Genomic DNA, 27961 nt, shown 5'->3' on the forward strand with positions numbered 1-27961 from the left:
TGGTTATTTGTTAAATGTGAAAAGCTTCAGTATTGATGTTGTATATTTTTGTCTTTTTCCGAAGATTACTCTGGAGGACGCCTTGGTGTTGTGTCAGAAATATCACTTCAGGATGCAGTCAGCCTGTGAATGGTTGGAGGATGCAGTGTCTTTCCTTCAGCAAGCTAGCTTAGGGGTGGACGTCGAGAACTATGAGGAGTGCCTCCGGCAGCAGGCAGACATAATGGCAACAGAGCAGGAGTTTCTGATCCAACTGGAAGAACTGCAGAACCTGCTTCCTCAGCTAGAGAACCTGGTGAATCCCTCAGCTAAAGAGCAGCTACGAGTGAGTGTGGAGTCTGCAAAGCAGAGAGGTGTAGAGGTTCGTAATCAGCTCCAGTGTCATCAGGATGTCCTACAAAGGTAACTATAAACAGAAAAACTGCTTTTTCTACAGAAAATACAGTGTAAATGCTGAGTGCTGACATTTATTGAAGAATAAACTGTTAAATGAATCATTAAAGCTAAACAAGCATAACAAAAGCTAAAATTACCAAAACTGTTGCTAAATGCTAAAATTAGCTAAATCATTGCTAAAGCTAAAATGAGAATAAAAGCACATGAAAGCTAAAATTACTGAAATGGTAGCTACAAGCTAAAATGAGTAAACCATGGCCAAAAGCTAAAAGTAGCCTAAGAAGACAAATGTTTCAAATGTGCAGAAGCAGATTTGAAAGAGAAGAATGTTTTTGAATGAATTAGACATCTCAATGTGTTTGTATGACAAATTTTGCTTTAAATAAATTAAAAAATTTTTTGAAAAGCATAGAAGTTAGAAAAACCAAAAGACATAGCACACTATTCCTGGTTGAGCCAAGCGTTTTGGTATATGACTACTTAACATGGCACAAAGTATGCAGAAGGAGTTTGATTTAAAAAAAAAAACAGAAGAAACTATAGACAGGAAAATTGTGTTATTGCTGGCTCAGCATTCCACCTATAAAGTATTGGATAATAAACTTTTCATTTTATCTGCGACGCATTGTTTCAGCTAAGCCAGTATCTCACTGGGATGTGAATGTTTAAGACTACTTTTCAAACTCACTGGATTTTTTTTCAGACTCACTAAACTCTGAGTGTTTGTGACCAAGTGGCCAGCAAGCCACGTGGCCTCTTTTTGTCCAGCCAGTTTTTCTAAATCTGGCTGTCACCTCCCAGCAAGAAGGTTGCAGGATCACTTCCTGACCTGGGGCTTTTCTGGGTGGAGTTTGGATGTCCTCCCTGTGTGTACTTGGGTTTGTGACCTGTCCACGGTGTCCCCCACCTCTCACGCAGTGACAGCTTCCCACAACCCAGAAAGTAGAAGTGGGCAAAGAGGATGGATGAATGGATGGATGGATGGATGGATGGATGGATGGATGGATGGATGGATGGGATATTAATTAGTGAGGTGGAGGTGAACCCCCAGATATCTAAAGGCATCACAGACCTGTTATTGCTCAATCGACTGTAATTTATTTCCACTACTCTTATTATTTTTTTTCCACCTATCCAGTGAGGCAGGGAGGTTTTGAACACACTCAAACGTGCTCATGTGAGGAAATTGAGAATCCTGTGAATGTTTCAAGACATTTTGGAGTCTCCCTTGTAAATATTGTTTGAAATTTATTGCCAGTAGTTACAGCTCAGTGTGATACTGTCTTCAATAGGGTCACTTTATGCTCCTAAATATATTTTGTGTATCTCAGTTGTGTAGCCCAGTGGAAGTCCTTCCAGGAGGCAAGGCAGACAGTTATTGAGCTCATGAATGAGGCCGAAAAGAAGCTGACAGAGTTTTCTACTGCAAAGGCAGCCACAAGTCAGGAGGCTGAAGACAAGCTCTGCAGTCACCGGGTATAAAAGACTAAAACAAGTCCTTCATTACATTGGTTCTTCATGAAATGCAGGTGGTGTTTCTACAAACGCAACAGTTGATTAATTATCTCCTAATTTTTTAGTCCCTTGTATCACTTGTGAATGGCTTTCAAGAGAAGCTGAGTGGTTTAGAGGAACAAGCTGCTCAGCTGGAACTGGTGGGGAGTGATGCCAGCAAGGCCACCATCAGTCGCTCCATGACCACCGTGTGGCAGCGCTGGACGCGACTGCGCAGCGTGGCCCGAGGACAGGAGAGAGTACTTGAGGACACAGCACAGGAGTGGAGGACTTTCAGAGAGAAGGTACTGATGCCCAATGCGTAGAAATGTTTGTATAAAAACAGATACATATTAAAAGAAATGCATATCACCCACTGTTTTTCATGCCTGACTTTTAAACTAAGATGTGGAGAAAATAATGTAATGTGCAATGTAATAAACATTACGTCTTACAATGCGTTAGAGCTTGTTGTATGTGTGGTGAATAACTCTCAGATACCACATCAAATTTTTATTCAAGATAAAATGACCTGGTTATTGCCATTTCTGTATTAACTGATGGCAAACTTCTTGAATTGGTTTGACTTCAAAAGTTCATCAGTTGTTGATGAACATTTAATAATTACTTTCTGAGAGTTTCATTAAAATCCATCCAGGGGTTCAGGAAATATTTTCACTTGACTCTGATAGATAATGGCAAAGTTTTTAAAAAAGATAGCACTCAGAGTATGTGTTAGGGATTACTCTCAGCTACTTCCACACCACATTTTAGCTTATTATAAGCTAAAATGGACTGAATTATAGGTGCTTTTGTGTTTTCTGTCTTAGATTTTGGCAATGATTATTTTCCGAAACACTGTTTAAAATTTCTCCAGTGGTCTAAGAGATGTTTTGCTAACAGACAAACAAAAGCACTCGCGCACAGATTTGGGTGGCAAGAGACAATAATAAAGATGGACAGTGGAGATTTTTTTATCATTTTTTTTGCCTTTTTTTTGTAGATGGTGAAAGTTAGAGGTGTCTCTGATGAGCTCCAAAGTCGTTTCCCTGACAGTGCTGTGGAGAAGGCTTCCAAAGCCACTCTGCAGTCTTTGTTAGATCAGCACGACTTGCTGAGCCAAGACTTGGAGCGGGAACTCTCTGCCCTCACACTGCTGCGCCAGTATGCCCTCAGTCTGCTGCATGATGTGGAAGTGCCTCCTTCACCAACAGCTGATCAGGACGAGCTGCCCAGCCTGAAGGAGATCAGAGCTGTTCAGGACCAGATGGAAAGGTAAAATCTGACCTGCCGGTTTTTTAAAACCAAGCCTTTAGTGAAGTGGTTCTCTTATTAAGTTTTAAAAATTATTATTTGCAGTTAGCTATATTTTGTCAATCAGAATTCGAGAATACATATTTTTGTATTCGTTTTCAGCCTCTTGACACAGTCCAGAACCAAGCGGGCTCAGGCAGCTCAGGAGCTGAGGGAACGAGAGGAAGTGGAGAAGGAACTCAGTGTTGTGAAAGCCTGGATCCAAGAGACCAGAGAGCTACTTCTCAATCCCACACCAGATATTGATTCTCTTTTGCAGGAACTTGAGGTAACGCTACCATTTATGAATGTATCTTACAGGTGTAAGTCACAGCTTTGTTTGTATCTCAATGTGAGGGTCATGACACAGTTTGAGTGTGGTTCAACAGGAAAAAGAATAAAATGCCAAATACTAGTGTTTTTTTTAAACAGACAATAATTCTCCAAGAAGCAGTAAATGTGTACGGACAAAAAGAAAAAGCTGCTACAAATCAACAAAAATTGAAAATTTATTGCCATTGAAATAAAAAATTACCTGATTGTGTGTCTTCAAACTCATCTACAACATCTGAGAGTATGAAGTTTAATAAAATTAATTACTCGTTAAAACATTACAGTCCAGTCATGTATGTCACTCAAATTTTTCATTTATTAATCTTTATTTAACCAGGTAGATCTTATTGAGATTAAAAATCTCTTTTTTTTCTAAAAGACCCTTACCAAGAATGGCAGCAGCACACAAATGTCTCAAAGCATAAACACAGTAGTTATCACAGCACAATGAAATACACCATAGTAAATATTTTATTTTATTTTGATTAAATTCATTTATATAGTGCCATGTCACAATAAAAGTCGTCTCAGGGGACTGTAACGACAATAGCAGGTAAAAATGAAAAGGAGAGAAAGATAAAACACCCCAAAAAAGCAAAGAACTAACATCAGGTAAACTGTTTACAGATGCCTCATTTACAAAATCTTTAGAAATGGCCTTAAAGACATTCAGACACCAACTCCTTTAAAAAGAAAACAGGATGCTTAGTCAAACAGTAAAATCAATTTCAGAAACAACAACAGTAAGAAAAAGAAAACATTATACTAATGTGATAAAATGACATCAGTTCTCACTCATAAAAATATTTCTGCCAAAATACCTGCTTGGGTTTTGATTTTGGAGCAAATTTAATTGTATTGTTGTTCATTTTTACAGATATAGAAGTAAAAGGGGGCTGAAAATATTTCCTCCTCCAAAGGGGGTTGTGGCGTAAAAACTTTGAAAACAACTGCTGTAGACAGTATTTGTTTCTGCTTCATTTTTGTTATGGTTATTAGCAAAATGCAGTTAAATTAAACATAGGAGTGGTGATCACCTTTGACTGATGCATTTGTCTTGTACTTCATTATACTTGACCAAAATATTTGTACCAAACTATCACGGTACAATTGAATGTACAGTTACACCTAAAATATAATATAATTTTAAAATCAAACAGCATCTAAAGTTTAAAAATCTACAAGCTTATGTGGTATATCTTTTTTGTTACCTTTGTTGAATGGGTCGTCTTCTTGTTGTATGTAGATTATACATGGGGATGTAATCACGTATCGTCAGAATGTGGAAAAATTAGCAGAGCAACAACAAAGCAAGTACCTGGACCTCTACACTATACTCCCCTCTGAAATCTCCATGCAACTAGCTGAAGTCTCTCTTGCACTGGGTGCTATTGAAGATCAGGTAAAGCAGGTTTCATCATTTTATGGACATTTAAAACTAAATGTACTTTTTAGCAAGTTTTCCATATGCCAAGAGTTACTTGCATATTTATTGACTTTTATGTTCCAGGTTCTTTCTAAAGAGAGAGAAAATCAAAGAACCAGAGAAATAAAGGAGGACTTCAGCTCCAGAATCCACGACATTTCAGAGAAACTGAAGACAATCTCAAATAAATTCAAAGAGAAATCTCCTGATGTTGACCATGCCAAAGAAGAGGTCAAGGTAGACTCACTTTATTCTGTCTACTTTTACTGTATTTGTAAGATATGTAAACACTGAAGACTGAATTTTTTTTCTACTCTATTAATCAACTATAGTTACTACTTAGGACCAGAATCCTTAATGGTTTGCCCAACTTTTAGGAGCGCAAAATTTAGATTTTATGCATCTGTCTAATTTCCAAAGCCCTCGCAAAGTGAGTTTGCAAAGTCTGTCTTAGCTGTCAACCACACAGCATGTCTTGCGTTGGCACAATTTGCCAACATTTAAATGAGGTACAGTATTATACAGCATTTAGAAGCCAGTCTTACTATACTTATGGAAATAATTACCAGGACATAATGCTTCTAATTCTCAAAGACCAGTGCTGTTTGAAACATGCATTTAGCATCAAATATATGTAATATATGTAATATGTAATTTAGTATCATCTCTAAGAGCTGGTGTTATTATGTCTCTGAAGGAAAAGGTAAGAAAGTTTAGCAATCTGTTTATTTCATAAAAAAAGGGTGGGAAAGTCAGGAAAATATTCTTCTTTTCCAGTAATAAGAGTAAAACATTTCATCTGCAAATAAACTGCCAAAAAATGCATAAAATCCCGTTGTTGGTGCAGAATACCAAACCGTGTTACAGAATATTTCAACAGATAGCTCTTCACATACATAGATACAGATTGAACAAGCAAAACTGAAACTAATTATTTTGTGGCATAATTATTGTGTACTTTTGTCCCACCCCTTCCTCAAGCACCCTCAGCACAGTTTCCTTGGTCTGCAGCTTTATTAAGGACTAGAGGGCAGTGGTCTGACCCTCCCCACAGGGAGAGACTGTGCAGAGTGCAGCCTGTAGTCCAGATGAATCCTAGTTTTTAATTTTTTTAAGTAAAGAATAAGGATGCATGACCAATAAAATCCTAAATTTTATAGATTTAGAAAGTCCATTGCGAATGTCATTCCTCCCTGATTTAGTCAGATGTTGTTAGTTTTAAGGAGGGTCTCTGCACTTCATCTGTTAAAACCTGCACCTCACTGTGGGATAACAAATTTATTTTTCTTTGTCACTTTTGTTGTGATGTTTTGTGGCAGACGGTTATAACTAAATTGTACAACAAGGACAGCCGAGATCTGCTGCGTTTTGATGCTAAGAGAGTGCAAATTAATTACACATACTGAACCTGATGGCTGTGTTTCCATCAGCCCATAATAGGGCACTATTTGCTTTGTAAATAAGATGCTAGTACAGAGCAATAATGGGAGCTAATGAAAAAGTAAAATAAATCTGATAACATCCACAGCCCAATAATACTGAAACTGGGCCGTGTTGTATTTTCTTTCTTAGAGTCTTTTGGAGGATTTGGACTCCTGCGGTCGCTCTCTCTCAGAGCTTGATGCTGCTGTACAGGAGTTTAGTCGCAGAAATCCGCTGCTGGCCAAACAGCTGAGTGACGCTATAAGCAAGCTATCGGAGATGCATCACCACACAACTCGATTAGCAGACTGCAGGAACAACTGGCTCAAAAAGGTTTGTTTTTCATGTTATCTTCATTTATTGTAGCTATTGGATCACATCACCATCCTTCCTAACAATGTGGCACAGCTGCATAGAAAAGAAGATTAAAATCTCTCGTATCTCCACTCCTCAGGCCGTTTGCTATTTAGATGAGTATAATGAGATGCTGGACTTTATTGTGAGATGGTGTGAGAAAGCTAAAAGCCTGGTGAGGGCAAACATCATCTGGAACTCCTCTGTTCATCTGCAGGAGCAAATACGAATGTACCAGGTGAGTGAAGATGTTAAGCTGTAATAAAGTGTTCTTGATTTCATGCATCCTAGAGACCTGTTGACACAAGCCTTTGATTTTCTTTTACCCTGTGCTCAGGCTGTCTTTCGTGAGTCCCGAGATCTCCATGGAGACCTTGAATCTATGGCAGAGAAGGTAGAACTTCTGTCTGAGGTGCTGCAGGTTGAATCGATGAGCCGGGAGGTTTGTGACCTCAGTCGGCACACTGACGAGCTTCAGCAAAGCATCAAGACACGACTGCAGAGCCTGCAAGATGCACACAAGGTACAGAAAAATAAGACTTTGCTTTTCCTTTTCTTGTTTTAAGGCTTTTGATTTTATGTTTAGCATTTTATATTACAATATTAGTGTTTTTTAAATGATCTTGTCGATAACATGTCTCCAGAGTATGGAAGCCCTGGAGTGTGAAGTGAAAGCCCTACATGTTGCCCTGGAGCAGGTCCAAGCCACACTGACCTCACCAGAGTTGGCACATCAGAGCCTCAAAGAACAACTGGCTCAGAGACAGGTCTTTAGTTTTTTTATGAAACAACCTTAAACATATAATTTTTATAATGTAATGTGTAAATAGCTTAACATAATGTAAACTTGGCTTTGCAGCGTCTCTTGGCAGACATGGAGAGCTTTAAGCAGCAGGTGCAGGCAGTGCAGCTGTGTCAGAGTGCGCTGCGGGTTCCAGAGGAAGTGATGCCCAACCTCGCAATCTGCCGCACAGCTCTGCGTCTGCAGCAAGAAGCCAGTCAATTACAGCACGTGGCAATACAGCAATGCAACATACTACAGGTACAACAGCAGCACAGTAACATTGTATTAATGGCAATTCAGCATTTAAATATATTATCTTAAAGGCACAACAAACAACTTTAGTTTCAGCACTGACTGTTTTCATTTTTTATCCAGGAGGCTGTGGTTCAGTATGAGCAATACGAACAGGAGGTGAAGGACCTTCAGGGGCGGATAGAGGAAGCACATCGCGTCATTCAGGACCGACCAATCCCCAGCAATAACATTCAGGAGCTGCAAGCCCAGATTCTTCACCATGAGGTAAAATATGTCCACCCTGACTATGATCCTTTATGGATTTTATAAGAGGGAATAAGTGAGGGAAACAGCCTTGGACATGCCAATAATTTACTATAATTTATACTTTTGAATTAAATTTACATAAAAACTCAACATGTGAGTTCAATCCATAAGTAATTAGACATGAAGAAGCAGTTCTAAATACAGAACAATTTTGTTGTGTTTATTTAAACAATCCAGCTGTTGTAATAAAACAAATTCCTGCTGTTTTTTGGATTTATGCATTTTTGTACAGGAACTTGCTCAGAAGATTAAGGGTTACCAGGAGCAAATTACTTCACTAAATTCAAAATGCAAAATGTTGGCAGTGAAAGCCAAGCATGCCACCATGCTGCTGACAGTAAGTGACATAGAGGGACTTCCTGAAGGCCTGGAGGAAATGGACGGAGAAAAATCCAAGAAGTCTTCAGCTCAATTCGTAACAGTAAGAGAATATCAACTGCGGCAAAGGTTCACCAGAGATCACAGGGTTCAGGCAAGGTTTTTTCCTCCACAGAGGGGAAAACAAATGATGTATACATGTAGAAATCATAAGATATTTACTGAATTATCAAAGTTGAGGATGCACATTGAACACTGAGATACAGGATATGCGTTTAGAAGTACTGTGGAAATATAGGAAGTGAAAAAATTCCTAAAACACAACAACTGATGCATCTAACAGGACAAGAGTAGCTAAAAAAATGCATTTATAGTAAAATTGTCATCTTTAAGCACCACTTCCTCTGAACATGGTGTAAGAAGAAATAGTTTCCTTTTATACATTTATTTTCAGAAGAGAACATACAGAAGGTTTTGGAACATCCATAAATACAGTATGACATCCAAACAGTTTACTTTGAGCCGTTGTTTGTTGCTTTCTTTCAGCAGTTTGTTTAGAGCACTTTGTAAAGAAGTAACAGGTTGTACTGGAAAGATAACAACAGCATTTTGGAGATTAGTTCCACTGTATAGACGCATAAGTGCACGCATGGCTGCGTAAGCTTTCTATGAAATCAACAGCACAGTGTACTCATTTTTGAAAATGTTGGTGCTGTGCTGATAGATCTGTTTTACTTCTCTGCCATCTCTGGCTAAACCTAAAGTACAATTCAAATTCCAAATAAGTTGGGACATTGTGTATAAACAGAATGCGATGATTTGCAAATTCATAAATTCTTAATTTATTCACAATAAAATATATTAATCATATCAAATGTTGACACTAAGAAATTTTACAGTTTTTAGAATAAATTAAGGTAATTCTGAATTTGTTGGCCATAAACATTTCTCAAAAAAATTGTGACAGGGGCAACAAAAGGCTATAACAGGAAGTGCTACATTAAGGAACAACCAGAGGAGCATTTTGTTACAGAGTTAATTAACAACAGGTCAGTAAGAGGACTGGGTACAAAAAGAGCATTTTAGAGAGGTTGAACCTCTCAGAAGTAAAGATGGGCAGAGGTTCACCGGTCTGTGAAAAACTGGGTCTAAAGATTGTGGAAGAATTTCAGAATAATGTTCCTCAATTGAAAATTGGGAAGACTTTGAATACCCTATTGTCTACAGTTCATTATATCATCAAATGTTTCAAGCTCAGAGTACAAGACTGAAAGTCAGTATTGGATGTCTGTGATCTTGGGGCCCTCAGGGGCCACTGCATTAAAACCAGGTCTGATTCTGTTCTGGACATCACTGCATGGACTCAGGAACACTTCCACAGATCATTGTCTGTAAACACAGCTCACTGTACCATCCACTAATGCTGCTTAAAGCTCTATCAGGCAAAGAAGAAGCCAGATGTGAACACCATCCAGAAACACTGCTGTCTTCTCTGGACCAAAGCTCATTTAAGATGGACTGAGGGACAGAGGAGAACTGATCTGTGGTCAGACGAATCCAAAATTGAAAATTATTTTTAGAAACCATGAATGCCACATCCTTTGGCCTGTTATCAGCATACAGTTCAAAAACTTGCCTCTCTGATGGTATGGGGGTGCATTAGTGCCTTTGACATTGGCAGCTTACACATCTGGAAATGCACCATCAATGTAGCAAAGTGTGTATATATATATATATATATATATATATATATGCTCCCACTCAGGCAACATCAACATGCCCCAGTCCCAACTTTTTTGAGATGTGTTGCTGCCATAAAATTCAAAATGACCTCACTTTTTCAAAATAAATTGAACATTTTTTTTGTTGCAACATTCAATATGTTTACAATTGAAAATTGTAAGTTTAATCTTGCATGTCATAACAATTTAATCTTGCATGTCTGCTCTTCTGTTAATGTTTCCTGCTTTGTCTGTCAGATGACAGCTGGTCGTTGTCACACTCTCCTATCACCTGTTACTGAGGAGTCCGGGGAGGAGGGTACTAACAGCGAGGTGTCCTCCTCTCCTTTGTGTCGTTCTCCTTCTCCTGTCACTCACACTGAAGGCGCTATCGCCAAGGTATCGGTCTTCTCTTTTTCAGGATTTATTCACGACTCCTGATATCCCATACCTGAATATTTGTTTGATTCTCTCTGGTTGTTAAGCCTTTTTTTTATCATTTTTGTGTTTTTCTGCACTCTTCCCTTTTACCTAATTAGAGCAATTAATAAAATCACAGTGTAGCATTCTTTAAAGCAGTTCATATCGACAACCAACTTTCATGCCAGGGTTAGAGTCTAAGATCATTTTTTGTTGAAAAGTTATGGGTTCACAGTTCTTTTGGTCAAACCTTGAAAATAACGTAATGCTTGATTACGCGATCTGTTAGCTCTCGGATGATATGTCAGGAAGGACTCAGTTACTACCACATCCAGGTCAAACCTTGAAAATTACATTGTGCACGACTTCATGTGATATTGCACAATGTCACACTCAGAGTATATTTGTTGTAGTAGCTGAAAGTCATTCACATCAAATTTTAGCTTAATATCAGTGAAACTGACTAAGTTATAGCCATTTTTGTGTTTCCTACAATCGCTTAGCTGTAGTGGCCATCTTGAATTAGATTGACTCCAAAAGTTATTTAATTGTAGCTGTGCATTTAATGGTTACTTTCTGAGAGTTTCATTAAAATCTTTCCAGTGATTCATGAGATATTTTGCCAACAGACGTCTACCTTTGCTTTGCGGCAGCAGGCAATAATTATCACATTTTTCTGTGGCAACTTGAGTTTTTTTAAATAAATGAAAGTAAACGTGTGGCCTAATAAATCTGCTGCCGGTGTCGTTTGAATGTTTTTAGGTGGGACATGGAACTCTCATGAGAGCTCCGATCCAAGAGTTGTACGACCCAACCTTTGAGCCTGTGGCTAACTTGGATGACCTACAGCGCTCATGGGAGACTTTAAAGAATGTGGTATGTGGAAAAATGCAAGAGCTCATGTTTATCATTGTCTAAATATGTTGTGATTTACAATCAGCTACAAATATTCCTGGAAATCTTCTGCCTCAGTGTGTAAATGTCTATTACACATCTGGCCATTAGGTTTCATCAAATGTATTTCATTAAACAATACCTCATAAAGATTGAAAACAAAACTGTTTTAGAAATAGTTTTCTGTGATATTAAACCTATTCTATCATTGGTACTAGTATTTTTATTTGAGCATTTTGTACCTTATTGTTTTCCAGATCAGTGAGAAGCAGAGATCTTTGTATGAAGCTCTAGAGAAACAGCAACTTTATCAGAGTGCTCTCCAGTCCATCTCCTCCAAAATGGAAACATTGGAGGCCAAACTCAGCGAGCCCTTAGAGGCAGACAGAAGCCCAGACAGCCACATGAAGGCACATGAGGTACGTTTCAGGCACAGAAACTACTTCTCTTACATGTGTGTGTTCATAGAGAGCATAAGGTGTGTGATGAATGTATTTTTATTTGTTCATCTCACGTTGTCACTGAAATCCGATCAAAATTATGTGATTATATGAATGCTGAGTATTTTCCTGTTTTTAGTTTCTTCTGTATGTTTTTGCAATAAAACTACTTACGCAAACTTTGTGCTTTTTAAATAATCATATATAAAAATGTTCAGCTCATTTGGGAATAGTGTGCCATGACTTTTGGTTTCTGTAACTTTTATACTTTTTAAAATATTTAACTACATTTAAAATTATATTCCCAAAGGAAAACATTAAGATATCTTCAATTTCTTCAAAAACATTGTTCTGTTTGAAATCTGCTTCAGCATTCTTGCTCTATTTTTGTCTTCTTGTGCTGCTTTTAGCTACCATTCTACTCCTTTTAACTTTTATTTGCCATTTTGCTACTTTTGGCTTTTACCTTCTGTTCTGCTACTTTTTATTTTTTGACTAGCATTTTGCTACTTTAAGCATCTAATTTGCTAATTTAAGCTACTGTTTTGCTCATTTTAGGTTGATCATTAGATTTGCTCATTCAAGCATCAGATTATTGGCCTCTGTTCTACTTGTTGAATGTTATCGACTCAACTTCTTCAAAGAAAAAATCAATCGCCAATTTTTATAGTTTATAATGAAGAAAGTGTAGAAATTAAATGTTTACAATAAAAAAAAAACTTTACTTATATGTTGACTGTTGTGTGCAGAGTCTTATAGAGGAGATTCAGAGTGTGCAGGAAGAAATCAATAGGCTGCAGAGAAGTTTCACAGAGGATATGTCTGCTGATGCTGTGGACTCGGACATTGTAGACCAGCTGGCCATGCAGTCCTCACTCTCTGTGTTGGCTGAAAGGATGGCCACCATTCATATGAAAGCTTCAGGGAAACAACAACGGCTGGAGGTAGTTCTGTCAACACTGTAAAGATGCACCACCACCCTGGTAGTCAATAGTGTCTAATTTCTAAAAAAATTTAATTTTCATTTGTATTACTAACAAAACAAGGAAAAAAATATCAATAATTAAAGGCTTGGCATTCCTTGAAGGATTGCATATCGGCACTGCTTTTCATGCCAGAATATTAAACTAAGGTCAGCTTTTTGTAAGAAATGACTAAGTTAATGCCATTTTGGTCAGACCTTGAAAATATTTCTGTTTAATTTCATGTGATATTATGGGATCTAGTGTTGACACTTATAGTATATGTTGATGATGATTCTCAGCTACTACCAGACCTAAGTTTAGCTCAATATTTGGGAAATTGACTAAGTTAAACCATTATTCTGTTTGCTAAGATCAAATACAACAGACAAACACATGCATATAAATACAAAAAAATTGGCAGTGGGCAATAACTAACAAACAAACAACAAAATTATGTCTCACTTCTGCCAAAAAACAAAAAGAAAATGCAAATTCTGTTTTTTGAGTTACCAAGACTAAACAATGTCTTTGTCAGACATAATTAGCTGATGTAATAAGTAAAGTGTGATCTGCTGCAGGAGCGTGCCACTGACCGTCTGGAGACTCAGCGCCAGGAACAAGCGATTCAGACGTATCACACTGAAGCAGAAGAACTGGATCAGTGGTTGGCTGGAATGCACCGTGCTGTAATGTGCATCCTTGGAAGCAGACCTGCAGAGGAGACCAATGAGGAGGATCAGCTCTCTGAATGTCAGGTAAGTGCTGCCCATGCTGTCCACTCAAAACAATGCAAGCAAAGACATTTAAATTACTTTTCTGTTATTTGCATCTTCTGTCATTTTTTCTGACTAATGAAAGAAAAGATGATTTACATACAGCTTATGTTTCAATATTTTATTTTGCATATTTTATAGTGTAAACAAGAGTATTAGTAAAGTTAGAACAGGAGTCTATGAAATTTACCATCAAAATAGCCATTGCTGCTCTACTTGAAGTATGAAATAAAAACATGATTTATTAAGTCTTTAAAAAATGCTGCATAGAAGAAAATTTTAATTTCTTGCTTTATAAAACTAAAGAACTAACCAACGTTATTGTTATATAATTTATGCTCATATTTGTTAAGTATGCACAAGTTTCTCAAATGTGATTGAATGTCAAGCTGTCTTTATGGCGCTCTACCACCCTGCTTGATCCCAAATATTTATCCTTGACAGTTTTCTTACTCATTCTTTCTCTTTTCTCTACATTTAGCAGCAGATTCACTTTTATATTTCCACCAAAATGTCTTCTCTGAGATTATACACTTGTCTAATTCTGCCATCTTTGTTTACCTACACAGACTACAGCCAGCGTAATATAGGTCAATCACATGACTTTCATTTGGTTTTTGGCAGATTCAGATGACTGCTTTGTTGACATGAACTGTGTACCCGCATTTCAGATTTGCATGTCAAGATATCTGGAAAACTACTGTAATAAACGCTTTTAAACTGCACCGTTATTATGAATCAGAGTTATCCTGAACTATAGGTTGGGATAACTTTTTTTATGTTTGATTTCATGCATTGCAATGAGTACCTTTTAAAGAATGATGACACTCTATGGCTGGGAGTTGGATTAATTAATCTGTTTTGCTCCTTGTATTGCTTATATTGCAATAAGAAAACTGCTAAAAAATAGCTTTTTCTGTTACAGTTATTAATATAAATATCAATTTATATGTTGATTTTAGTTAAAACAAAGAACCACTGCAGATGGGCCAAAGAGCCGCAGGTTGCAGGCCGCTGAGTTAGAGGGTATTCAGATGGCTGGGCTGCCAAGTGACTGCAGCACCTGTGTTAAGCAGATTAAGTAGAGGTTTCTGTGGGACAGGGGCGTGTTTGAAACAAAGGGAGGAGCCATCACAAATATAACAGTCCACAGTTGGTGCTGGTGACAAAGCTGCTTGAATATCCAAGTAGGGTTTTACAGAATACAGTGAGAAACAGACAGGAGGGAGGGACAGTAAGTGTCTTATTATTAGGGAAGCTGCCATGCGATTAGATGTCTCTTCAAACACTGGATCAACAATCATCAATGGCCTTTGACAAGCGGCAGAGACTTTCAGTTGTGTTTACTGCTGAAGAACTGTTCTTCAATCTGACTGAGAGGATGTATGCTGCAGAGCATGGACCGTGAAGGATTACTGCTAATATGTTGCAAAGGAGACGAGGGCAGAAAGGTGGGCCAAGGATGAGAGCTCTCTCTGTCCTGTGGCCAGGGAAAGCTGCTCAAGTTGGGGGCTCAGCCGGGCCTGGAGGGTCTGCTGTGTAGAGGGAGACGATCCTACAGGTTGTGAGACACCATGTTTGAGCTGGCCTCTCTCCTCCTGCTTCTGCAGAACATGCTGCTGGAGATTGAGGAAAAAGTGTCGGCCCTGTCAGAGCTGTCGCTGCACAGTGAGAACCTGCTGCTGGAGGGCCGGACAGACACCAGAGAGGAGGCTGAGCGTTTGGCTGCCAAGTTACGCACATTGAAGAGTGGTTTATTGGAATTGCAGAGAATGCTACAAGACAAACAGCTTAACATCCAGGTGAGAGGGCTGCCAGGTTTAAATGTTTAAACAATAGTTTATTTTTATTTATTTAAAAGGAGCATAGCACATGCTCTATGACCAAAGTGTCTTCCTTTACTATCTCTCTACAGGCCAAATAAGACTTATCAACATTCAACCCCAATTTCAAAAAAGTTGGGATGTTATGTGAAATGTAAAGACATAGAATGCAATGATTTTCAAATCTCATAAATGCATATCATATTCACACTAAAACATAGTAAACATATCAAATGTTTAATAAAAAAATTATACTATTTTTTTGTTTATTAAAAAAAAGGCTGTTTAAAATTTTATGGCAGCAACACAAATCAAATAAATGGGTCAGGTCCATGTTTCCTCTGTGAAGCCTCTCCTCTTCTTCTAACAACAGTCTGTAAACATCCAGGAACTGAGGAGAGCAGCTGCTGGAGGTTTTAGAGGGAATGTTGTCCCATTCTTGTTTGATGCAGGATTCTTGCCATTCAGCAGTCCTGGCTATTCTTTGCCAGATTTTTTTTTCATGACGCATGAAATGTTTTTATTGGTGAGAGGTCTGGACTGCAGGCAGGTCAGTTCAGCTCCTGGACTCTTCTACTATGAAGCCATGCTGCTGGAATGATGCAGTCTGAGGTTTAACTTTGTCTTCATGAAATATGGAAGGTCTTTACTGAAAAAGATGTCATCTGAATAAGATCATATGTTGTTCTAAAACCTGTATTTTATTTTCTGCATTGATGGTTCCTTTTCAGATGTGTAAGCTGCCCATACCAGATGCACTAATGCACCTCCATACCATCAGAGAGGCAGGCATATGAACTGTGTGCAGCTTCAGAGTTCAAGTTACAAAATACTGTGTGCTACTATTTAGTATGGAGGATGTGGCATCCATGGTTTCAAAAAAGAATTTCAAATTTAGATTCCTCTGACCACAGATCAGTTCTCCTCTGTCCCTCAGTCCATTTTAAATGAACTTTGGTCCAGAGAAGACAGCAGTGTTTCTGGATGGTGTTCACATCTGGCTTCTTCTTTGCCTGATAGAGCTTTAAGCAGCATTAGTGGATGGTACAGTGAACTGTGTTTACAGACAATGATCTGTGGAAGTGTTCCTGAGTCCATGCAGTGATGTCCAGAACAGAATCAGACCTGTTTTTAATGCAGTGGCCCCTGGGGATGCAAAGATCTCGACCTTTAATATTTTTCACCAACTTGTGAACTTCTGCCCATTATTACTTCTGAGAGATTCAGCCTCTCTAAAATGCTCTTTTTATTCCCAGTTTTATATCCTGTTGCCAGTTAACCTTATTAGATGTTTTATTTTCCAAAAATTGTACAATTTCTTAGTTTAAACCTTTGATATGTTTTCTATGTTCCATTATATTAATTGAGATTTATGAGATTTACAAATCATTGCATTCTATTTTATTTATATTTTATACTTTTTGGGAACTGGGGTTGTATTAGATATTTGTCCTAAAGCTTGTTGCTGACTTTTAAATTAATTTTGAAGATATGATTTTCATAATATTCAGTTGACTGTCTTGTATTCTTCATGGTGTGTGCTTTTTTAAAAGTACCTGTTTTATAATCTGTCCCCCTATTCTTTTAAAGGGTTCTCTACAGGAGCCTGAAGATAGCGGCTCAGACTCTAGCCTCTCTCAGAGTCCCAGTGTTCAGGACTGGCTGACCCAGGCCCGAACCACACGAACTCAACAGCAGGAAGACAGTCTTCAAAGACAGAAGGTCATAATATTGTTTGTTTGACTTTTACTTTATTTATCACATGTGTATAGATATAAAAAGAATATTATGTATCTTATAACATTTTTATCACCCACCACTATAAAAGGCAGGTGATCATGTAATTTCCAATGTTTGTGTGATTATCTGTCTGTAGCTTAGGCAAATATCTCACGAACCACTAGGCGGATTTGAATTAAATTAAAAGAAGGTTGTACATCTACACTGATTTATTTTTGGAGTCAACCCAAATTAAGATGGCTGCCACAGCCAATAAACCTTAAAACACAAAAATGGCTGCAATTCAGTTGGTTTTACAGATATTAGGCTAAAGATTTGATGTGGTATTAGCTAAGAGTCCTTCTCAACACATACACTGAGCGTGACATCTTGCAATATCACATAAGATAAGATGTTATTTTTGACCTGAACAGCTACAACTCATCATTTGTCAACATGATTTTAGCTTAAAACACTGACACGGTGGTGGGTGATATGCAGTCCTTCAAAGAATGCAAGGCCTTTAAACTTCTTTGTTTTTGTTTTCTGAAGGAGTTGGAGGAGCAGCTTGCAGAACAGAAAAAGCTGCTGCAGTCCGTTGCTTGCAGAGGAGAGGAGATTCTGATCCAGCAGTCCTCGCCCAGCAGTGCCAGGTAGTTTACAAGCACTATAAGATCAAACCGCGCTGTACTGAACCGAACACTCATGACTGTTTTCTGTGTCTGCAGTACAACAGAACCCTTTTCACCCGAAGCTTTGTCTGAGACGGGACGAGAACAGATGAGGCAGAGGTGGGAGAGTCTCAGACTGGAGCTCAAAACTAAACTGCAGCTTCTACAAAAAACACTGGAGCAGGACCAAAGGCAGCCGGTACCGTGTGGTTTCGGGATAGTCTTCCTTTAGTTGTGTTAAAACACATCAGGATCTGCTGCTGACTGTCGTCTTTCTCTGTTTTTCAGGTTTTTACCAGAGCTTCTCATGTGACTACAGCTGGGTCACTGTTTAAAGGGGACACTAAGGCCGACAAATCTTCTTTGAAGACTCTTTATGACGGCTTCAGACAGACAGTGGAAGATATGACCACTCAGGTGTTTTACATTTCTTTTCTCTAATTTTTAAAGTGAATTGTACTCTCTGGTTTAGAACATTGAATCCCGTTATACAACTATGAAACTATTTTATTATTACGTCCACATGGCAAACATTTAATACACACAATTGGAAAAGCATTTATTCAAGCATGTTCTAATGATTTTGTACACAGCCTGGTGTTGGAGGCAAAACCCAGGCAGCTCAGATGGAACAACAGCTCTACACAGCCGTGTCGTCCACTTCCTCCTGGCTGGATGGTGTTGAGAACAACATCCTCTCTGGCTCGGTGCTCCTGGCTGAAAACGCAGAAACCCAGCTACAAAATCAAGAGGTGAGTATTGGTTTAATTTTGAAGCTTTTACTAGCTCTCGTGAGAGTAAAATAACACATCAAGTACTATGATTGTCACATGCTGCTGAAAGCAAAAGGGCAATAATAGTTTTGCCTGTGTGGGTTTATTTGTCATGTTAGCAAAATATATGATAACCCACTGGACGGATTTTATTAAAGCTCTCAGATAGCAATCTTTGAATGTACATCTAGATTTGAATGTATATCTAATCATCTGCACATGATTAAATTTTAGGATCAATCCACTCAAGAAGGCTGCCATATCTAAATGACCTTAGCAAACACATACATGGCTGTAACTCAGTTTTTCAAATATTAAGCTAAACATTTGTGTGGTAGTAGCTGAGACTCTTTTCCAACACATAGCTAATATACATCATATTGTTATAGTTCAGAATTGTTTGGAAAACAAATGCACAAAAATAATTAACATTTCTCTTTAAAGGTTTGTAATTTTGCATCTGTGTAATTCTTGAAAAACTCTGATCTTCTCTGCAGATCCTGGAGAATGATGTGAGGCATGTGACAGAGGAGGTGAAGCTCAGCCAGGCTCTGCTCGCTGGGTCTTCAAGGTTTAAAGATGAAGACCGAGTCCTGCTGGAGGACAACCTGGACTGTCTGGAAGGGAGATTAGCAGCTCTTGGAGGTGCTTTGGGTCAACGGCTTGACCACATGAGGACCAGAGCTCATGAACTCACAGGCTACCAGGTTAGTCTTCAATTTGTTCTCCTCAACCAAACTATAATTGTTTAATTTGTTATCAGACTGTTCTTATTGTATTTGAGGGTTATGGGTGCACTTTTACTGAATTAACTACAAAATAGCTTGCAGTATTTTAGTAAGCAGTCTCAGGTGTGGTTTATTATTCCCACTGCAGCAGAATTTACACAACTTGTTTCAATCCTTCACAGTAAGTGCTAATTTAATAAAACTCTCTAATCTTCTGAAGTTTATGAAAATAGCTTACATTATCATTCTGTCCATGCAGCCTAAAGCACCAGGAATTTACACTTAAATCTCAAAACATAAAACAGAAGAAAAAAACCCTCCTCATGCATTTCTTCTTTTGAGTGGCCCTAATACGCCATTACACATCTGCATTTGTATTTAGTGTCAGCAAAACATTTCATGCACCACTAGATGGATTTTATTAAAACTTTCAAATACCAATAATTAAATATACAGCTACAACTGATTACCATTTGTAGCCAATACAATTCAAGATGGCTGTCACAGCCAACTGACCTTTAGCAAACACAAAAATAACTAAATCCAGTAAATTTTACAAATATTGAGCTAAAATTTGCCGTGGTAGTAGCTGAGAGTCATCTCTAACACATGCTCTAAATAGGAAAAAAATTGTACAAAATCTTTGTTTAAATCTTACCTATTAACTATTAGTCAACTTTGTCTTTTAACAAAATATCTCATAAATTAGTGGACCAATTTCATGTAACTTGCAGCCAATCAAAAATGGCCGCAACACCTAATCGAGATGACTCAAGATGACTGTATCTCTGTCTATTTTGAATTTGATGTGGTAGTAGCTGAAAATCATTCACAACACACCCCTAACAGACCCCCACAATATTGCTAACCTTATTTTTAAGCTTTAACCAAAACGGCTCTAACTCTGCTGTCTGTCAACAGAAGATGATTTTACCATAAAACTCGCATGACAGGTGGCGAGTGATATGCATTCCTTCAATGAATGCTAGGCTTTTAATTATTATTTTCTGTCTAACTCAGACTGAATTGCAGCTTCTCCAAACTGCTTTAATTGAGACTAAATGCCAGATTCTTCAAGCCTTAGCTGGAGCAATGGATAAACCAGTTTCAAAGCAACTTGAGGTAATGTAAACATCATCCTAAACATGCAAGCACTCACTGGGACATCCCAGAATCATTCACTGATGTTATTACTTCCCTCAGGTCATTTCCAGTGCTGAGGAGAGCTTGAAAGACTTTGAACAAAGAATCACAGAGCTCAAAACCAGAGGAGCAGCACTACAGGCAGATCAGATATCAACAAACAAAATGCTAAAACTCCAGGTAACTTACACAAGTAGCTGTCACATGATATGGTCTTAGCGACAAGAAGCACTTTGTTGTGAAAAAGTTTTCATCCTCATTTGCTTTTTCTGTCACATTTCAGTTCATCAAACACCTGTTAATATCAAACAAAGATAACTGAGTAAATGCAAAATGTAGTTTTTAAATGACGATTTCATTTATTATGGGGAAAAAGCTATCCAAATCAACCTGTGAAAATCTAAACCCAATAACTGGTTGTTCAACAACAACTACAGTCAAGCGTTTGCAATAAGTGGTGATGAGTCTTTCACGTGGCTGTGGAGGAATTTAGCTGCTGTGCTTTGGATCATTGTTCTGCTGCAGAACCCAAATGTTCTTGAGCTGAAGGTTATAAACTCATGGCTGCACATTCTCCTTCAGGATTATCTGATAGAGAGCAGAATTCATGGTTCCATCAGTTTCAGCAAGCCGTCCAGGTCCTGAAGCAGCAAAGCAGCCCCAGACCATCACACTACCACCACTATGTTTGAATATGGATACGATGTGATTTTTTTCTGAAATGCAGATGTTACGGGACACACGCCTTCTAAAAAGTTTTACTTTTGTCTCGTTAGTCCTTACAATATTTTCCCCAAAGTCTTTGGTATCATAAAGAAGTTTTTTTTGATGAATGTGAGGCAGACCTTTGTGTTCTTTTTGCTCACCAGTAGTTTAGCCTTGGTACTCTCCAATGGAGGCCATTTCTGCCCTTTATCACTTTCTCATTTTCGAATCAGGAACTCTGACCTTAACTGAGGCAAGTGACGCCTGCAGGGCTTTAGGTGTTTTTTGAGGTTCTGAAGTAATTTTGTTTACTGGATTCTTCTGGGGTGGTTCACCACTGTCCCATGTTTTCTCCATCGGTGGAATAAAGCTTTTTATCTTATTATGGCCTTGAGCTTGAACCGTTCTTTTTCCAAGGTGAAATAATTGTACAATTTAATTCTACAGAACTGGCAGTAATTACACCTGGGTGTGGTGAATAAAACCAACTCGGCTTTCCAAAAGAATCAGTTATTTCATGATTTAACAAGGAGGACAATTACTTTTTCACATAGGGCCAGCTTTGGATAGCTTTTTTCTCCTAATAAATGAAATCATTCAAAAACTGCATTTTGTGTTTACTTGGATTATCTTTGTCTGACATTAAAGTTTGTTTGCTGATCTGATACATTTAGATGTGATAAATTAAATAAATCTCTAAGGGGACAAAAGCAATTGTTTTCTGCATGTCTTCCCAGGATTCCTATGAGGAGTTAATGATGACGGTGGGTTCCAGACGCAGTGGGCTGAACCAGAGTATGGCTCTGAAGGAACAGTACGAACGGGCTCTGCAGGACCTGACTGACCTGGTCGACACAGCTAAAGACAAAATGTCTGCTGATCAGAAAATTGTTGTCAGCTCTGTGGAGGAAGTTCAAAGTCATCTTGACAAGCATAAGGTACAGTCAGGCTATGAATTGCTGACAAAGTAAATGCTTTTATTTAATAAGATTATACACTGAAATCACTATGAGTAACACAAATTATCATTATCACCGCTGAATGCAGAAGGATGATTATATTTTTGCTTTTGTCTGTATGTAGGTTTGTTTGTCTGTACTGTTAGCAAAATATCTCATGACCCACTGGATGGATTTTATTGAAAGTGTCAGAAAGTAATCACTGGATATATATTTACAACTTTTGGAGTCAACCGTATTCAAGATGACCGCTACAGCTAACCAACCTCATGAAATACAAAAACATGGTTGCAGCTGAGAGTCCTCCTCAACACATACTGAGAATTACCTCGTCACACAAGACCTGTTTTCAAAATATTGTCACTAACTGTTGGAGTCACCTGAGCCTATCTGTAGTAAAATATCTCATAAACCACTTAAATAGATTTTAGTGAACCTTTAAAAAAAAAAAAAAATTGGATAAACATTTACAACTCATTAACATTTTGGGTCAGCCAAAATCAAGATGGTCTCCACAGCTAAACGACCTTAGCCAACATAAAAATTGCTATAACTCAGTCAAATTTACAGATATTGTGCTAAAATTTTGGGGTAGTAGCTGAGAGTTGTCTTCAACACATGCACTGGGTGCTAACAGAGCTTTCAAGATCTCACAGTATCACAAGATGGTGCGCAAGGTTTTACCAAAAAAGCTATAGCTCCACTCTCCACTCCCTTCTCATCATAAGATGGTTTCTGTTTAAAACTCTCACATGAAAGGTGGCAGGTGTTACGCATCCTTTCAGAAGAATGCTCGGCCTTTAATTGTGGTTATTTTTTTCCTAGGAGTTCTTTCAGGGTCTGGAGTCCCACATGATTCTGACAGAAACATACTTCAGAAAGATCAGTGGTCTTATGCTTCCAAAAGAGAGTCAAGCTTTGGAGGAGACGCTGTCTGACGCTCGGAGCGTCCTGAAAGAGGCGCACGGTAAAGGAGTTGAGCTGGAAAGTATCCTGCAGGTAAGGATGAAGTCATTGTCAAATCTATACAGTCACAAAAATAGAAAACATTCCTATTGACTGAGACTGAGTTGTTTAAGTTTAAAGAAGCAGAACACAAGCTAAAAGGAGCAAAACGCTATCTAGAAGCTAAAAAATTAAAATTAAAAGTATAAAAGTTACAAAAACCAAAAGTCATAGCACCCATTTCCTGAATAGTTTGAATGTTTTGATATATGAATGGGTAAAATAGCACAAAATACACAGAAGTAATTTGATTCTGAATCAGCATTCACACAAATACTTGAGATTATTGGAAAGTATATTAAACTTTTAAATAATTTATTATGCAAGAGATTAATTGCTACATTTTCACACACCTAATACAACATGAAACCCATACCGCTCATTCAGGAAGAGATTAAAGAAACATTTAAGAACAAAATAACATTAATATTAACAAAAATAAAAATCTTTTGTTTTTTGGTGATCTACTCAGATGACACTAATCTTTGAACATAGGTTTTCTTAACAGCACCCTTTCTTGATTTGTGAACATTTAATTGTCAGTAAAAGTTAAATTTTCACATTTCAATAATTGTTTAGAATTACTTAATTTTTCTTTTTTTTCTCAGACTTGGTGCCGTTTGATGCAGGACTACCAGAGTCTGAACCAGCAGCTGGAAGCAGTCAAAGAGAATATCCCCTCTGTTGGTTTAGTAGAAGAGACTGAAGATAGGCTGATGGACAGAATCTCTTTGTATCAGGTGGGACATGATATCACTAATTTTTTTAAGGGTTAACAGGCTGGTGAACACAGACGCAAAGCAGGGCAGAAACATGATCTCCCGCCTTTCACCTTTTAACCATGAACACTAATGTTTTTGTCCTTATTTGTGCGTTTGTGTTCAGTTGTCAATACATATCTTATGAACCACTGCATGAACATCTGCAACTGCATCTTTTGGAGTCATCCCAATTCAAGATGGCTACTACGGCTAGTGGAGCTTAGCCAACACAAAATGGCTGTAACCCAGTCAGTTTTACAGATAATGAGCTAAAATTTGTTGTTGTAGTAAATGAGTCATTTGCAACACATATTATGAACTCCGACAGTTTCATTAACAGTAGTTAATTTCACATAATGTTATTTTTGAGGCTTCACAAAAATGGCAACTTAGAGAAATGCTTGGCCTTTAATTCCTGATAGTTTTTGCCTATTTTAGACCTTAGGTGAAAATCGTTTAGAATGTCTGAACTTTTTGTCTGGATTCAACCAGCATGTTGATGTACATTCATTTACATGATCACTAGATGTTTCTTCTGCTAGATTCTGAGCAACTCCATATTAAGTTAAGATTTAACCACCTCCCTCTCAAGACTGTATTGTTGTAATCACAGGAGGCTTTAGAGCAGTGGTGGGCAACCCTGGTCCTCGAGGGCCACTATCCTGCATGTTTTCCTTGTTTCCCTGCTCTGACACACCTGATTCAGTGGTTAAATCACCTCTTCATGTTCTGCAGAAGCCTGTTAATCACCCATTGGTTCAAATCAGGTGTGTTGGAGCAGAGAAACAAGTAAAACATGCAGGATAGTGGCCCTCGAGGACCAGGATTTCCCACCCCTGCTTTAGAGCCATTGTATCTGTTAGAGCATTCTTATATTTTCAGCGAGTGCAAATGCACCAGTACTTACTCAGTCTGTCCTCCGTTTTCTCTAAAGGGTCTGAAGGGAAGACTGGCAGAGCACCAGCACAAGCTCCATCAGGTACTGGATGAGGGAAAGCATCTCTTACAGTCTGTTTGCTGTCCTGCACTGGAGAATCAGCTTTCACTGTTGGGCGAACACTGGCTCGACAACACATCCAAGGTCAACAAAGAACTACAGCGTCTGGAGGCCATCTTAAAGCACTGGACCAGGTCAGAAACAGAAACTGCGCCCAGCTAACACATAAAATCTGTTTATTACATTTATTACAGCGTGACATCATTTAAAATTATCATTGTTTGTAGGTATCAGAAGGAGTGTGCCGAGATGAGTGAATGGCTGCAGTCTGCTCTGGAGCGTCTGGAGTTTTGGAACACGCAGGCAGTGTTAGTCCCACAGGAGCTGGAAACTGTCAGAGACCATCTATCTGCTTTTCTGGTGAGGAAGCAGACATTTTTCGTCATGTTCTACTTTTCCAGAAACTGTCCTATGAAAGATTTAAAAACACCAAAATATTAAACTTCAATTCATCTCCGTATTTGTGTGGAAATACTTAAAATATCATCACACACAGTGCTATGTACTGAATTGTTTAAGGAAAACAGATTAAAGTCAGTATCTCACTGGGCTGCAACTGTTGGAGACTAGTTGGTGAATGGCATTCACGAAAGAGTCTTCAAACATTTGCAAGGGTTCACAGTCTTATTGTTTGAATTTGAATAATCTCAAACCCATCTCAATTTAGTTTCTGTAATTCTACAGCACTAGAGCTGTATTTTGACACCTGCACAGGAGCTCTTATTCTCCTCTCCTCTATCTAACCAGTGTCAGTTTATTTATAGAGCACTTTACAAACAACAACAGCAGCACCAAAGTGCTGTACAGCAAAAATGGCAATACAAAGAATAATAATAAAAAATAATAATACTACAATTTTCTGAATCTAGAAAGCAATAAAAAGTAGTTACATAATTCAATAAAATCCCTATAAAGATACAGATAACAAATCAAGTTGTCAAGCTCTATTTGAGTCAAATGCCAATGAGTAGAAGTGGGTCTTTAACAGCAACTTAAAGATTTCTAAGGTCTGAGCAGATCTTATATAAAGGAGTATATTATTCCATAAAGCAGGTGCAGCAACTGCAATAGGACGATTATCTCTAGTTTTAAGTTTGGACCTTAGAACATCTACAACCATCTGGTTGTTTGACCTCAGTGCTATAGAGGAAGAATGGTGTTGGAAAAGATCCTGGAAATAAGACTGAGCAGGAAGACAATGAAGCAGTGCTTTACCTTGGCTAAAAGACTTAACTGAAAAAAGCCTAATTTGACAACTGAACTGACTTGTTCTTCCAATTTAAAAGAGCTGTCAAAGAATACACTAGGATTTTTGATAGCTTTGAACAAATGAAGCCAGAGGCCCAAGAATGTTAGCAGGGTTATCTACAAAATCTTTGTGAAATGAGATATTAAACTTTTTAAAAAATGAATGCATGTATAATGAAAATGAGGCAAGGCCCAGAATTGAACCTTGAGGAACTCCATGTTAGTGGAGCTGCGTCTAAAGTACATTTCAGCTGCAGCTCCAGCATGCCAAAAATGTCTGAATCTGCCTGTCCAAAGTGTACTCCTGTGGATTAAATCCTAAACATGGGGGCGGGTGGCAGGATGGTTACAAAGCAAGCCGAGGTGCGCAACAAACTGATGTGCACGGCCTAGAATATACGGCTCACTGGTTGCAAACCCTCAGAATTAAGTGAGACTGCAACTAAAAATTGAAGACATTGTTTTCAGCTCATTGGACAAAAAATATATTTTTCTGTAGATGACTTACATCACCCTTCTTTTATTGACTTACTGATGTTTAACTCTAATAGAAAACTGTTGTCTGTTTCTTAACCTCATGTTCTTATTATGTAACTTTTGTTACACACTGCACTACTACTGCACTACTTTAGAAGAGAATAGAATGTCTTTTTTTCTGTTTAGTAAATGGAACTGAAATCTATAATTACTGTGCTGCTGGTTTGTTGCAGTGACTCTACTTCGTCTTCGTCATGAGCACATTCCTTCTACCATAATCACACATATTTTAACTCGCATACTAATTGGTTATCTCCAATCATTGCTGGTTCCAGGAGTTTTCAAAAGAAGTGGAGGGAAAGTCCAGCCTGAAGAGCTCAGTGGTATCTGAGGGCAACCAGCTGCTACGCCTAAAGAAAGTAGACACAGTGGCGCTACGCTCTGACCTGGCATGCATCGAGAGTCAGTGGACTGATCTGCTCACACGCCTCCCAGTGGTTCAGGAGAAGCTGCATCAGGTAATGTCACATGCAGAATTGAACAGGTTTATCCGATTCAGGCCAAACACTGTTAATTTTTCCTTGTAAACATATTTGTGACAGCTTACTTTAAATTAGCATCATACACTTTTGTCCCTCCTAGTTTGTTATCACCTTCCATCAAATGCAACAGGGCAATATGGGTTTTGCCCATGTCTGTCTGTGTCCGCATGTGTTCATTTTTCTGCCATGGTAGCAAAATATCTCCCGAACCACTCAACAGATTTAATTGAAATTTTCAGAAAGTAATTACTGGATGTACATCTACAACTGAGTAACTTTTGGAGTCACCTCCATTCAAGATGGCCACCTAGCTGACCTTAGGAAACACATAAATGCCTATAACTTTGTAAATTTTACAGATATAGTCTTAATTTCAGTGTGGTAGTAGCTGAGAGTTATCCCCAATTTATAGAGCGCTAACAGATTAAGATCTTTGTTTAAAACTTTACTATCAACTATTGAAGTCAACGCTGTCTGTTAGCAAAATACCTTATGAACCACTGAACGGTTTTTAATAAAACTCTCAGAAAGTAATCAATAGATGTAAATCTAAAACTTATCAACTTTAGTAGTCACCCCAAGTCAAGATGGTCACCAGTGCTACTCAACATTAGCCAACAGAAAAATGGTGTAACTTGACACATACTTGAGCACTGACACATTTCGCAACATTACATGGCACCGAACAGCATTTTCAAGCTTTGACCAAATTGGCTAAAATAATTCTGCCCTTTCTCAATATAAGAAAACTTAAGTTTAAAATCAGCAGGTGGTATGATCTTTAATATTAGTTTTTATTTATTTACATATTTATTT

The 27961-nt window shown here is 38.1% G+C and overlaps 1 protein-coding gene across 4 annotated transcripts in view; it reads left to right on the forward strand.

The window, feature by feature from the left end:
• Window positions 1-27961, forward strand: part of syne1b (spectrin repeat containing, nuclear envelope 1b) — a 149709-nt gene that overhangs the window by 91773 nt on the left and 29975 nt on the right. For all 4 annotated transcript variants that reach the window (XM_025007067.2, XM_037977745.1, XM_037977746.1 and 1 more), the window contains 34 exons: window positions 65-402; window positions 1728-1872; window positions 1977-2195; window positions 2894-3165; window positions 3307-3472; window positions 4763-4918; window positions 5027-5179; window positions 6515-6697; window positions 6819-6956; window positions 7056-7241; window positions 7363-7485; window positions 7578-7760; window positions 7878-8021; window positions 8296-8484; window positions 10361-10501; window positions 11285-11398; window positions 11674-11835; window positions 12606-12800; window positions 13400-13576; window positions 15205-15396; window positions 17008-17139; window positions 17689-17789; window positions 17865-18006; window positions 18096-18224; window positions 18401-18559; window positions 19078-19287; window positions 20329-20430; window positions 20512-20631; window positions 21894-22094; window positions 22941-23114; window positions 23729-23860; window positions 24816-25012; window positions 25106-25238; window positions 26939-27121. In XM_025007067.2, coding sequence (XP_024862835.1) covers window positions 65-402; window positions 1728-1872; window positions 1977-2195; window positions 2894-3165; window positions 3307-3472; window positions 4763-4918; window positions 5027-5179; window positions 6515-6697; window positions 6819-6956; window positions 7056-7241; window positions 7363-7485; window positions 7578-7760; window positions 7878-8021; window positions 8296-8484; window positions 10361-10501; window positions 11285-11398; window positions 11674-11835; window positions 12606-12800; window positions 13400-13576; window positions 15205-15396; window positions 17008-17139; window positions 17689-17789; window positions 17865-18006; window positions 18096-18224; window positions 18401-18559; window positions 19078-19287; window positions 20329-20430; window positions 20512-20631; window positions 21894-22094; window positions 22941-23114; window positions 23729-23860; window positions 24816-25012; window positions 25106-25238; window positions 26939-27121 — 5691 coding nt within the window. The remainder of the gene's footprint in view (window positions 1-64; window positions 403-1727; window positions 1873-1976; window positions 2196-2893; window positions 3166-3306; window positions 3473-4762; window positions 4919-5026; window positions 5180-6514; window positions 6698-6818; window positions 6957-7055; window positions 7242-7362; window positions 7486-7577; window positions 7761-7877; window positions 8022-8295; window positions 8485-10360; window positions 10502-11284; window positions 11399-11673; window positions 11836-12605; window positions 12801-13399; window positions 13577-15204; window positions 15397-17007; window positions 17140-17688; window positions 17790-17864; window positions 18007-18095; window positions 18225-18400; window positions 18560-19077; window positions 19288-20328; window positions 20431-20511; window positions 20632-21893; window positions 22095-22940; window positions 23115-23728; window positions 23861-24815; window positions 25013-25105; window positions 25239-26938; window positions 27122-27961) is intronic.

The sequence above is a fragment of the Kryptolebias marmoratus genome, linkage group LG10, assembly GCF_001649575.2.
Source record: "Kryptolebias marmoratus isolate JLee-2015 linkage group LG10, ASM164957v2, whole genome shotgun sequence".
Lineage (NCBI taxonomy): Eukaryota > Metazoa > Chordata > Actinopteri > Cyprinodontiformes > Rivulidae > Kryptolebias > Kryptolebias marmoratus.